Source organism: Maylandia zebra, linkage group LG23 (genome assembly GCF_041146795.1).
Source record: "Maylandia zebra isolate NMK-2024a linkage group LG23, Mzebra_GT3a, whole genome shotgun sequence".
In the NCBI taxonomy this organism is placed as follows: domain Eukaryota; kingdom Metazoa; phylum Chordata; class Actinopteri; order Cichliformes; family Cichlidae; genus Maylandia; species Maylandia zebra.
The window spans coordinates 46,715,880-46,730,149 of NC_135188.1; the positions used below are offsets into that span (position 1 = coordinate 46,715,880).

The 14,270-nt window shown below is 41.6% G+C and overlaps 1 protein-coding gene across 2 annotated transcripts in view; it reads left to right on the forward strand.

Moving 5' to 3' along the window:
• Nucleotides 1-14,270, forward strand: part of LOC101467378 (neuronal membrane glycoprotein M6-b) — a 49,575-nt gene that overhangs the window by 25,843 nt on the left and 9,462 nt on the right. For both annotated transcript variants that reach the window (XM_024798780.2, XM_004575201.5), the window contains exon 2: nt 13,427-13,613. In XM_024798780.2, coding sequence (XP_024654548.1) covers nt 13,427-13,613 — 187 coding nt within the window. The remainder of the gene's footprint in view (nt 1-13,426; nt 13,614-14,270) is intronic.

A 14,270-nucleotide genomic window follows, 5' to 3' on the forward strand; every position in this document is an offset into this window, starting at 1 on the left:
AAATTAGATAAAGTTCAGGTCACGATATACCAAAGTTACATTGATATGAATATTTTTTGAGACGTGTTGGTGTAAGCCATGCTTACAGGTCCTGCTTCCTTTATCGGTGCTTTGACACAGTGTTTCAGTCACCATTAAACTGGGAGCTGACACCTAACAGTCCAGCCAAATGCAAACCTCGCTCTTTCTCTCACACACCCACGTCTACTCGAATGCACAGACTCGCCTGAGCTGGAATCGGTCTCCTACTCGACTTTGTTACAAACAGCCTCCTCTCACTAAGGCTTTTACTCCCTTCACTTGCTTTTTATGGCAGACAAAAAAGAAAAAAGCTCCCACACATCAACTATATGTAGTTATGTCCTTATGAACTTTTAATCTGTTTGTTCATCAATGCCAAAAATATTATATGAACCTGTAACACCAACTGCATCATATTTAATATGAATTTTTGAGACCTCTACATCATCAGTATGACTTTATTTTTTTATAACCAGACACATTTAGAGCCACTGAAGTAGCAAAAATTATACTAATTCAAACTTGTACATGCAAGTTGGCAGTTAATGTCTTTTATTTTAAATTTGTCAGAAAGTTCAGTAAATAAGTAGATAAGCATCAAAGACAAATAAGAAAAACTTAAGAAGTATAGTTTGTCTTTTAAAAAGTGAAATCTTATTTGCTAGTGCCTTAAACCTTAATTCTTTCTAATGGCCAGCAGGGGGCGACTCCTCTGGTTGCAAAAAGAATAGAAGTGCATGGGAAGATGACTCTTTTTCCCACTTGATTTAATGTCACAGCAGGAATGTTCCTTATGGGGTTATGGTCTCTATCACCAGTTTAAACTCTGTATTTGGCGACACATGAAAATATGGTCCCATTTTAGTCAAATAGACAATATCGCAGCATTTGCTTTCAGATCGGGCTACCGTGTGATTCTCTGTCACAGAAGCGTCCTGTGTGCTTCGTTTCTCAGTCAGATCCTCTCAAGATAGTCAAAGATGCCAAAGTTGAGGCTTCAAAATATCCATAAATGGATGATTTTACATGCATTTTTATGTAGCTGGTGATTTGCTGTGCTATCAGGTCAATGTTGCATGCAAGGAATCAGCAAAACTAAAGGAAAATCTTTTTTTTTCTGTGCAAAACACAAACTACACTTGTGATTCTGTCTTTACATGCTTTAAAAATCCCTCTGACAAATCTGACCCCACGTGCTCTGGCATCTTCACTGTTCCCACCGATTAATTTGTCATTAATTTTTTTTCTGCTTCTCTCCTCTGCTTCTTCTGTCTCCTCTCTTCTCCTCTTTGTCTTGTCCTTTTCCCTCTCTCTCATTCCCACATTTACACTAATGCGCACACACCCTTCGCCTATCCTCCTCCCGCCCCGGAGGTGTGTGAGGTTGTGGGAGCATGTGAAAGCCGTCACACAGAGAGAGGCTCATGTGTTCCTCATTTGAAGCCATTTGCCCAAAGCATGCTGTCAGCCTCCATCTGGATATGTGTGTGTGTGTGTCTGTGTGTGCGCTTGTATTTGTTTACGTGTCAATGACCAGGAGTGGTTGAGGGGAATGTCTGTGTCAGTGCTTCGCTTGCACTAAAGGAAAAGCTCTATTTTTGGACACACATGTGGGCGAGACCGTGTGGTGCACCATTGTGCTCTTACTCTCGGTCCCTGCACTGTGGTCACATTTTTTTTATTTGGCTCTGATCTCTGTGTGTACACACAAAACAAGGACTATGTCGTGTTAGAGTGCCTTGCTATTTATTGTCTGCATGAAAGCGCGCTGCACTGAGGAAACTCCCTTTAAAAGAGCCTTTTGTTTCTCACCTTAAAAGGAATCTTTGTATTCGCTGCGTCACAAAGGAGTTTTAAAAAGAAAGCATGGTGTTTTACAACATGTCAACAGAGTTTTGATATTGTTAGTTTAATTTCACTTGGTTTCTGGAGTGGGTTAACTCATTTCAGCTTAGTTTTTATTGTGTGACTTACAGTGGCAGGTCCAGTCTTTTTAATTATTAAAATATGGACATCAGGTGATTTAGGAGATTTTTCTACATCAGCATGTAAATTTGCCCAAAATGACTAAACTAAACTTGAGAATGTGCCATAATTTCATTCAGCTAATCATATGACAGCAAGTTAATGCATTCAGAAACAGTTAACATGACTATGAAGTTAGCACTTGGGGGAAGGTGATTTATGTGGCTTTGAGCGTGGTTGGTGCCAGACAGGCTGGTCTGAGTATTTCAGAAACTGCTGATCTGGTGAGATTTTCCCACAAAACCTCTCTGGGGTTTATGGCCAGAAAAAGAGAGAATATCCAGTGAGCAGCAGGTGTCTGGATGAAAATGTCTTGTTGATGCCAGAGGTCAGAGGGCAATGGCCAGACTGCTTCAAGCTGATTGGAAGGCAACAGGTAACTCAAATAGCCACTTGTTACAACCAAGGCATGCAGAAGAGCATGCTGGGTGTCACTCCTAAAAACAGATGTTTGGAAAAATGTTGGCTGGTCTGATGACTTTCAAATTTTGCTGCAGCATCCAGATGGTAGGATCAGAATTTGGCATAAACAAGCATGGAGCCGTCCTCCCATGTGTGTCATAAAATTGGTCATCAGACAGTTTGTCTGCAACTATTCTGTAAACTGGTCTTTTAAGTAAATGCCATGTTTGCTTCCTAAAATGGATCTTGGGAGTCACAGTTAAATTTCTTGCCCCAAAAACCCGTACGGAAAACCCTAAAATTCATTATCATCATCATCATGGTTGCACTGGTTTTGTTGTTCCGACTGCATCTTGAATATTATGTTTTTCATGGTGATGTTTGACAGTATACATCCTACCATTCTTAGCTTTTCTTCTTACTCTAAAGTACGCTACCTACCTCGCATTAAATACCTTGTTATCCCCCAGAACTTCCCTGGATGAGGTCCTACTAGGGCCAGTTCTTCCACAAACACCAGTTCAGTTCAATTTTAGTTAACCAGCACCAAATCAGAACAACAGTTGCTTCAAGGCGCTTTATATTTTAAAGTAAAGATCCTACAATAATAGATAGAAAACCCCAACAATCACACGACCCTCTATGAGCAAACACTTGAAGCAGTGAGTGGCAGCCAGCTGGTACAATTGGTCTGAGATGAGGGGTCAAAAGACAGACTGTGAAAGAGAACCACAGATTAATTATAATGAATGAATGAATGCAAAGTGGTGTGTAAATATTAGTGAAGGTGCAGGCCTTTCTAAGACAGCTAGCTACTTCCTACTGTGGAAGACGGACCTCTTAGCTCGCATTAGCCTCACAATCATGCCAACATTAACCAACATTATCCGCTAATTCTAACATTCTGAGGACTAAATTAAAAACAAAATTACACCCAAACTGCTGATGTCTATAACTGTGTTGCCCTAGCAAGAAGCAACAGATTGCTAGAATTTGGAAACACATACCCCTGCTAGTGCAAAAAAACTGTAATCTGAACACATCACCCTCCAACACTGCATCTATGTTTGAATCCCAGACTGCAGTGAGTGTATGACTAGCAGCAAGTGGCAGGTTGGCGCAGCATGTCTTGTTCCTGAGTGATGCCAACCTCCTCTGGCCCCCGTCCATCACCCACTGATGTCCAATCTGCTTCTCTCATCCATACCTAATAAAATTCCTGACGCCGATTAGCGCTTGTGATCATTAGCCACAGCTGACATCAACAAGTGACTCGCCGGAGTTACGTGTAGGTCATTCTGTGGCTCGATTTCAGGCAAGAGTCTCAGTCCTGCTTTTTTATGTACGATTCATCTCGTAGCCTTTTCTTTTTATATGTATAAGAGATGTAACTATGTGAAGTCAGCCACCGCAGAACGTGCTTTTGTGTTATACTAAATGAGACTTGTAGCTCATGTTTTAAAGTTCATGCTCAGTGGTGCCTTTGTGCCACACACACAGACTTAACGTGCAGAGTCCCTGAGGCGGCTGAAAGTGAATCTCCATGATCACATCGAGTTGGAGGAGAGGCGAATGGGCCAGGGGAGGGCCACTGACTTCTTTGACGTCTCAGGGAAAGTGACATTAGCCAAGTTGGTTGCGTAACCGCTGAGCCATTCACTCCAATGGCACCGCACTTCTGGCCAGAGGGGCCATTTTACATTTTGGTGGAACAAGACTCAAAGTAATAGCTTTGACTGCGCTCCACTGAGCCAGCAGACGGTGGCTCAGGACAGGTGACCCTGCCTCTGCATACGAGACGATAGGAGACAATGGAGAGCGGTTTAAGTAGTTTTCACACAGGGTATGAGGTCAGTGAACTATCTGCCATCAGGCTTTAAATCGTGTCACTGCACGCTTAAGGCAGGTGCTTTTAAATGAACTCCTTTAGTGCTGTGCATGTTAATTGCACTCGCCTCATTATGCCAAATAGCCCCAGAGGAATACAGTGTTCTTTCATCATATTGTGCGATGAAACGCTCCAAATGACGTGACTGCCTGAAGATAAATCAGGGGTCCTAAACTTCATGCTGCTCATTATTTTTGTTCTTGGCGTGTCCCCTTTTTGGAAGCGTCAGTGTCAACCGTGGTGGTTTGGATGCAAACTGGCAACAAGCTGATTTTGACAGTTTGTGTGTTTTGCTCTACATCTGTGTGAGCATCCGCTCTCATGTGCGCCCCATCTGTGTAGGCATTTCTGTAGAATTTATTTTAACATGGGTAAGTGTGTTTGCTATGTGTGTCTTGGGACTTGCTTCTCCCTCTCTCTCCCAGCTGGCAGCGTTTAGCTCAGATTGACTGCTGAAAGAGAGAGAGAGCTTTGCAGGGGAATGAACACGGCACAGATCAGCAGGATAAAAAAGTATTGATCACGCAGCGGAGTGCCGAGAACGGGATTTGAGCGTCGCACGTTCCATCAAGCTCAGTTACGCCCGGGCAGATGCTGACCCTGTGGCCCTTCGTAATTCTGCAAAATCAGCCAAGGGTTTCTCACAAACACAAGATTTGGGTCAGTTATGTACCGTGGGAAATAAAACAGCAAAAAAAAAAACCCAGCATGTCCTTTTAATCAGCTACAAGCTGGTATATTCCTCAGAACAGAAATCAAAAGATCAGAAACTATCTCCAACATCAGGAACTTATCATTCCTTTGAACTAAATGCAAATGCTTGTGAGGAGTCCACACTTTCCACATATGAAAGTTCATGTCCTTCTCAGTTGAACGTACTCAGACATCTTCTGGGTAAGTCCATTAACGCACAATGATTAAGCCAGTTGCATATTTTGTTTTTCTGCAAACATGACCTGATGTGACCAAGTCATCGGGATGCTGAAAAGAAAAAAACAAAAATGAAAGATGTCTAATAGTTGCTCTACCACACACAGGTGATATGTAACTTCTTGCTAATTTAAGACGAAACCCCTCATCAGAAAAGCCCTATCCATCCATTTTCCAGTTCAGAGCTGCAGGGGAGCTGGAGTCCACCCCAGCTGTCAAGGGGTGGAAAGACGGGTTGCCAGTCTGACAGACATTTATGCTCACCCAATTTAGAAACACCACTTGACCCACACATGTTTTTGGACTGTGGGAGGAAGCTAGAGGATTTGTGCCCACAAAAGCACAGAGAGAACATGCAACCTCAACACGGAAAGCCCAGCCTGGGGTTGAAACCAGGACCTGTTTGCTTTGGCAGTGGCTCTAACCACCACACACTTAAACTCTGTTGCACTGACAGGATGGTACATTTGTCAAGGTTCTGACACTGATTTGTTCACGGAAACAAATGTTTTCTTTTGAGCAATAAGTGAAACTTTTTGAGTGAATTACAGGCTTTTTGCGGGCAAACCATTATGTGCTGCTTTGTTTCTTATTGTTCTGAAAAGCGACCGAAAACAACTTCAAAGTGTCGTTTGACAGATGGAGGCAAAATGAGGAGAAAATCGAAAGAAAATAAAACAAAATGAGTATTCTCGTGTTGTTTCTTTGCACAGAACGGTCTGCAGAAGACGCATCTGACGAATCATGCAGATACAGCAACTGTGCATGTGCTAATAACCTGCCAGATAATCCGTGAGATAATTATTTTTTTATTACAGAGATGAGAGAATGCAGATAGTCCTGTTTATAGTATATTAGTCAAATTTGATTAAAATTAATTGCAGTGAGTAATTGTTTTGGCTTCTATTTGCATCTACGCCACAGTATACTGATTATCTTTAGATTCAGGACCACGACAGCTTATCATCTGCTGTCTTTTTGATCAGTCCAGTTGCTAAAAGTGCAAGAAATATACCCTAAATTCTGCTTTTTAACATTTTTATCTGCATAACCACTTAAATGGCTTCAGACAAAATGCATATGGCCTACACCGAGCACTGTGCTTGATTCAATCACAGGTAGACACTGAAAGGACTGACATTGCTGCTGTTGTGTAGACAGATCCTTTGTAGAAAACTGTCTGGGCTCCAGGAATTTCTCACGGTAATTTTTTTCTAACATTGTATAGTCAGAATTATTAAAATGTTTACCCAGAACATTACTGGCACATCACAATGGTTGCAACCAATCAGCGTTTGCAACTTTGTGCCAATGTGCATAATCTGGCCTAGCTGTTGGCTTCCTTACAACCAGGCTGATTATCCAACTGTTCATGTTTCTTTTTTGTTGCGGTGATGTAGCCGTGTTCCCAGATTTAGTGAATAATGTTGGTGGAAAAAACTGGTTAAAGAAAATACTGAGAAAAAGCAAATTGAACTTCGTAATGCTGCGCTTTTGATGTTCTCTTTTGCAGTTTTGAAGAAGCTCTGAAGAACATTTTATCCTTCTCCACAAAGTGGAACAATGGAAATCTCCCAAGCTGTAGTTTGTGCGTGGCTGTGCCGGGAGTCTGCAGCCATTGAGCAGATGGGGCTTTTTTTTATTTCCACCAGAGGAGGTGCAGTCATCCATCCCCCCCTCCCATCTCTTTTTTCTTCCTTCACTTTCCCACACCTTTCCCACTCTCTTCTCTCTTGTGGGAAACTACCCATAATGCACTGTGAGGAAATTGCCCCATAATGAATACAACACTTCTAAATTTGAATGGAGCCTCAGGCAGTGGCCAGATCGGCCGCTGAAATATTCACAAAGCTTTAATAACGCTGTTATTCCTGGCAGATGCACTGTGCGCACTCACAGTTGGCGATAATCATGCTGTGCCACTAGGTTTATGGCAAATCATTAACTATCAGGACAGTGGGACACCTTTACTCTCAGTTTATATTTAAATCTGATTTATAGAAGCACAGAAATCGATGTAGCCAGAGAAATATAGTGCATAAATTTAGGCAATATTAACTAGACATTAGCAGATCCTGCTACCGACTGAGAAAACAATGATATATTGACCTCAGTTATTTTTCCCTTCATACCTACTTAGATGTCTGTTATTAAAACCAAATGCTACAAAATGTGACAAAGTTTATAATGCGAAGTGTATTCGAGGGATTATTTCATAGCAAACGCTCTTCATTTTGTGTCGTGGGTGTCAGGTGATTGACAGGAAGCGGAGCGTAATCACAAAAGATGTCAGCAATCTGTGACAGCTTCTGTCTCCAACCACATCCATTGCGTGCCAGGCCTCATTTATCCAGTCAAAGAGCCTCAAAGGCTCTCTTGTCCAATAAGACTTGGGTTTGAATTTGATGAAAAAAATAAGGCTTTGGTTCTAAAACAAGGCTAACTGTTCAGAAAACCTGAAATGAGGATGAAGAAATGCCACTGTTGTTAAATATTTAAGGCCTCAGCCACACGGGCCTAGCGACCAGCTGGTGAAACCCTCATAACCTGTGGTTCCTTGGGGAAAATGTGTACTCTTGGTGTATTACCAGTTGGCAACTCTTTGCTGGTTATTGTTGGTGCTGCACCAGAAACCTCCTGTTGATTGCTGTGTTAGCTGCAGTTGATGGTGGTAGGTGTGCCCCACTTTGGACTGTATGCCACTTTTAAAATATTTGCATTGCTTTACACTGACAGTAGGCAAATGGTGGGTAGTGGAAGTTTTTACATCACCAGCTTTCAAGCTTTTCGTAATGATAGAGGCACTTTTACCTCACAAGTATCCGATTTAAGGATGTGCTGAAATAGTGAAATAGTTCGAATGAATCCACATTAATGTCCCGCTGTAACACAAACAGATGTAGCAGCTGACTGTCAACTCCCATGATTTGTTGGAGAAAAGGCGCTGTTTTGGTCAGAGACATCTTTGGAGAACATAATGGCTTCAGTTTCCCTTCATAAGAGACTGCAAAACTGTGAAAATGTTCAAAATCTTAAAATACTCTTTAAGGCTGCACATCTACTGCTGCAGCTCGTGCTTTTCTAAACTGGGGGCTTGCCAGCTTTCACTCACTGTCATTAATACACATGAATATAGACGAGCATCTCACGTACGTCCACTTCAGAAAACTAAGCTTTAACTAGTTCCTGGTGAAGCATCTGTTAGCTGAATTTCCTGCATCACTTAATGAAAGGTGTAACTTCAGACCATGAAAGCTTATCATGGTCAGTAGTTATAATAGTTACAAGTTATAACATGTGTGAGTGGGGCACGATACTTCCACATCAGCAGTCTATGTGGCTTTTTGTGGCATGTACTAACAGTATACTATTCTTACTTGCAATTTCTGTTTGACCCAGTTCCCAAAAAGCGACTTTAGAGTAAACCAGATTGCCTTCCCTCCGTATTTCCTGTGTTATAGCTTCAGTTGCTTTAACGTCCTGCAGCTGGTTGTTATTTTTGTTTTGACTTCCATTAAGCACCGATCTCTGGGTTTTGATTCAGGCTACATCACTCTGAGTGTACGTGTGAGAAGAGCGCAGCGGCTGCTAAGGACTACGCTACCGCTGAACTGGGTCGCGGGTAACACGTTGCTATGGCAACTGCCATTTGCGGCCCTGGGGCCAAGAACTGCTTTTCACTTACTCTTTCTCATTCTTCTCTCTGTTGTTTCTCTCTCGCGTTCCCTTTCTTCACCTCCTTCTCTCTTTCCTTGTTCCTCTGCTTGCTTTTATCCATCTTGTTGCCGCTCTTCATCTCCATTCACCCTTTTCCTTTTTTTTCTGAAACTCCTGACTTTATGCTGCCTTCAACTCTTTTATTCTATCCCTGTGTCTTTAGCCTTCGCTCTGTGCAGAAAGCAAAAAGAGCAGGCGTCTGTTATCATCCTTTCTCTTAACTCTTACCAGCAGCCACAAATGTATAGTTTTGCACTGTAGGCCGAAGCAGCTCACTTGGAAGGAAAACAAGCTTTTTAACAGTAGGGGGATGTTAATCCTCAGTGGCAGCTTTGACTGTCATATTATTTGCTGCTCTGTTGTTTGACAATATTAGCAGAAAGTCTTTTGTTCTGACTTATTGGTGGGGCACCTTCACAGACAGCCTGTGAAACGTCCCCACAAACTGATGCGTCGTCCTTGGTGTGAGATTGTTGAGGTGATATATGATGCAGCATCGTAGCGGGAGCGTAACATATTGTCTCAGCGATTAACTCCAGCTGGCTCACTGTAAGTGCTGCATGGGCGTGCAGTCATATTTCAGTCGAAGAGCAGAGAAGAAGGCAGAGATAGATGCAGCGAGCTATAAACCAAGAGAGATGGGCCAGCCTCGGTGTTTCACCTAAATTCTACTCTAATGAATAGCCCATTGATTTCCATTAGGGCTGGCTTGAGCTGACCACTCTGGCCTGTCTGTTTCCCATTAGCGCAGTTTTAAACTGAGGCTGACAAACAGTCATAGCCAGAGGCAGACCAGAAGAAGCGGCCTGACCAGTGTTTAAAGAAACCTATGAATTCATCCATGACGCTGCATGGAGCCAAGGAAAATACAGAGTTAACAGCAGAATATAAGCCTTAAAATCCAATCACGCTATCTCAGGATTTGCCTTAAATGAACAAAGTCACCTCGGTCACATCCATGAATAGACCTGGACGATAATATCTCCCGGAAGTTCTTGATTTGCATTTGAAAAAGCAGGGTTATCACGTCTCTTTTGGTTTTATTCTCTTTTCCAAATTAAAGAAAAAGAAAGAAAGGTCAGAAGACTTGCACACTAAATTGCCTGTTGACACAGACGTTTTATAGCAGGATGAAGTGTCAGCCGAGAGCAGCTTTTAAACCTCCTGGTTGTCATTGTATCGACCACCGACTCCATTGCAGGCCCCCTGAGGCCTGGCCTGCTTCTGGCCTCAGGAGTTTAGAGCCATCCAGCCTTATCAGCTGAACTTCTCCATCAGCCCGTTTTCTTCATTAACATTAATAGGATTTGGATCTATTACGCAACGAGGCTCCGCTGCGTTATGCAACGTAGAGTCTTCATCAACAGCAACACTCTTTGGAGGGGAGCAGTTGCATCTTAGACTTATGGTTCAGTTATGTTCACGCAGATGTAGACTCTGAGCTTTTAAAGAGGGACATGGGCATTGACCAGAGTGAACATTTCTTTTTAGATCAGAGAAAAACAAAAAACTGTGTGACGTCTGTGCATAAAATCTATTTCAGAAGTTGTTTAAAAATGTGTGTAAGCTTTGTAAAGTAATGCTGTTTATTAAATTGTGAAAATATATGTATGTATATAATCTTTTTTATAATTATTCAAGGGGTGGAATAAAAGTCACACTAAACATTTTTTGTCATTACGTATATGTAAGGATATGTAATTAAATTAAATTTAATTTTATTTATATATCATAAAAACAGTTGCCTAAAGGTGCTTTAAACTGTAAGGTAAAGACCCTTCAATAACAGAGAGATATGTAACGGTTAAAAATGATGCTTGCAAGCTTTTCCTTTATTAGTTTCTACAGTTGAGATTTTTACTCTAAATTCCGCAAGAAGAAAAATTCCTTTTAAACTGTAACAGTGACAGGAAGTGCACATTTTTAAACTTGTGCATAGAACAAATCATGTTTCTGGTAGTGAAAGTTTGCTTCATCAGCTGCAAACACAAATTCTCATGTCAATGTGACATTCCCGTGTTCAGCAGGAAAACCTTTTCCCCAGCAGTTTAGCGTGTTAGCATGCTAATCTTTGCTAATAATCAATACTAACAACAGCAAACTACGATAACATACTGAAGCCTGGCTGGTTCAAATTCTAACATTTACAGTAGTCACAGTGTAGTGTGTAAGCAGGTCAACTTTTGGTTTTGGTTTAGAACTAAACCCTGAAGAAATCTGAGGAAGCTAAAATGTTAGCTTTGAAGGCATTTGGTTATCAACTAAAGCATTAATCAAGTAAGATTTGGTGTGAAGAAAGCATATAAGGGATCACCAGTAGTCACCAGCACATGTCACATCGGTTAGCATCATCCACTCTTGTTAAATAATTTAAGTCTGGAACAAATTAATATCCAAAAGATAAGCATTACCATCTGGCTGCACCACTGCATGGATGAATAAAACACAATTTATAATATTCAGGTCGTGGAAGTCAAAGCTAATCCCCGGTCTATTTCAGGAAGCAAAGTGCTATTGTTGTTTTTCCTTTGTCAAGTTATTTATAAGTTAATTAGCTTATTATATAAGTGACTTAATTAAATGGGAACATATAATGTGATAACTAAATTTAAAAGGTAATAATCGCCACATTTAGCTTCAGCATGGTGGAGTATATTTTCTCCCAGCAGTAATTTTATTGATGATTCTTTCCCCCGGGGAGGCTGAAATCCAATCTGCTCCTTTAAGCTCATCAATAACGAGTGTCCACAAGCTTACAACCCTACCATGCTCTCTACTGTGTAGTGGCAGAGAAGGTTTTTTCACTATAAAATGACACTCTTGTTGCATTTTGGTGAAACTTTCTTCCCTTCCGGCCAACCTTGAGATGGTCTTGTGTCTTTCTGCGTATGCACGCATTCAAGTGTGCGGTTTAATTGCTTTGTGTGGGAGGCTATCACCTCGTGTCATCACCTGCCAGAGTCTATTGATTGAGCTTGACGTTGATAGAAGCTGTCAGAGAGTCTTAGCGCCGGCTTGTGTGGATGTTGAAGTGAATTTCATGTTCTGATAGAATCAACTGTCAGATGCATTAAAGAGCTGCGACTAGCACGAAGGGTGTTATTCTCTAATGCTCGCTATCAACTTTAGTAGCAGGGGCTGTCAGCTATAGATCGTCCGATCTCTGCAGACCTTCATGTGCAGGTTCTGAAACACGCGTAATGTGATAAATCACATTTCCAAGGTTTCACATACAGGAATGTCTGAATTGAACAAACTTCTGAAAATAAAATTATGATGCTTCAAAGCTTCCGGTTGGAGCGGGTTGTCATGGAAACAGCAAAGTGGCACGCACAAGACATTTCATTTTGTCTTTTTTCCTGAGTAACTTCGTGGTTTATTCGAGGAGTTATTAAGATTCGAACTCTCGAGCTCAACACAGTGTTTTATTTGCCCTCTTCATCATCAGTCCTTATCCTCTTGATTGTGAGAGGGAGCAGAGGCAGCAGGGTGCACAGTGTTTGCAGCACCTGTATCTCCCAAGCCCATAACTCATGCAGGGAGCCTCACACACTGCTGCGGTTAATGGAAAACAAATTTACTAATTCATCATCATCACTGTGTAGAAACTGCTCGTGCACAAGGGATAATTTTAAATTATTCATCACTCTCTTTTGACTTCTGAAAAAAGGCAAAATCAGCTGCAGAAAGCTGGAAAATATGCACACGGGCACAGGCAAATCTCAGTCGTTTTCCGCCTGCCCTAAGAAAATGTCCAATTTGTCAATTTCTTGTTGCATAGAAATCCCAAATACTTAAAGCATAAGAACTCCAAATCTGTTGTAATCATTCTGGTCTACAAAAATAACGTAGCTCATAGGAATTTATTTTAAACCCATGTAGATTAGGTCATGAGTTAATCTTGCAAGTTGGTCATAACAAAGAAAATAACTAAGTAGTTTTAAGATTTGAGCGTGTACAGCATGTACAGTAGCACAGCTTACATGTAATATTCAGCTCAAAGTGAACACACTCTTACTGTGAATGATGCCGTGATTAGCCGCTCGACATTCCCGACATGGAGAGGTGTTCTGCTCTGAAAGATGAGCATAAAGCCCTTGAAGCGTGCACGCTTGATTCAGCCCCAGCAGTGCAAACATCCATGCAGGTTTCTGCCTGAGTAAAAATCAAAGAGCGGTGGACAAAAAGGCCCGTCGAGTGTTGCGCTGAGTGTCATCAGCAGAGGCGAACAAGTCTCTATGTGAGATGTCACGTTGCCACAGTCAGCTTTCGTTGCTATCATTAAAATCATACATTTGAATTGCGATTTTGCCATGTGTGTGCTTTCAAATCTGACCTATTTGCTCTTGTATCCTTCCTTAAAGCTTTCTGTCTTTGAAGCTTTCTAGCAGCTAAATGCAAAAGAACACCTATGGCTCAGGCTCTCTTTGTCTCCCCCTATAGGATGCTTCGAGTGCTGCATCAAGTGTCTGGGCGGGGTGCCCTATGCCTCGCTGGTGGCCACCATCCTCTGCTTCATAGGTGTGGCTCTGTTCTGCGGATGTGGCCACGTAGCGCTGACTGGGACTCTGACCATGCTGGAGAATCACTTCTCCAGGGTATCTAGCGACCACGCCACCCTCACTGTGGTGTAAGTCCACTGAGTTTCTAATCCAAGTGTAGTTCATCACTAAGGCGTTCTCTTACTTATGATTTTATCACATGTCACTTATGGAAAAGATTAGACATGGATAAGTCCTGTCACTGTATTTCACTTACTCCCCTTCTTTTACTTAAAAACTGGTATGACCAGAATTTACTGATATTATGCTTGCAATGATCTGCTGAGAAGAACCCGCCACATTGTGTGCCATAACTTAGAACCCTTAAACTGGTAAACTGGTCATGTTAGAAACAGTCAGAAAATTATTACTTAAAAGGTCAAGGTTAGAATTGTATGGAAGAGGATTAGGGCCACTGAAAGGGGGGAAAAAGGGATCTGAGATTAAAATCTGGAAAACAAAAATCCAGCCCCAACCCCCTTTTTTGGCCCTAATCTTCTCCCACAGGACTGAAATATATTTTTTGGTGATTATATTTAAAATGGATCCTGACATAAATATAAATCTTGGGGTGCTTATACACTCTGTAATGTCAGGTATTCAGAAATCTTTATCTAACTTAAGTTAGGCCCACAATGCTGACCTGGATAATCAGCAAAGAAAAGGAGTCGATGGACCGTATAGTTCTGTTTTCATTTATTCAGGTTTTGCAGTTATATGACTGCTAACCACATGACATAAACTAT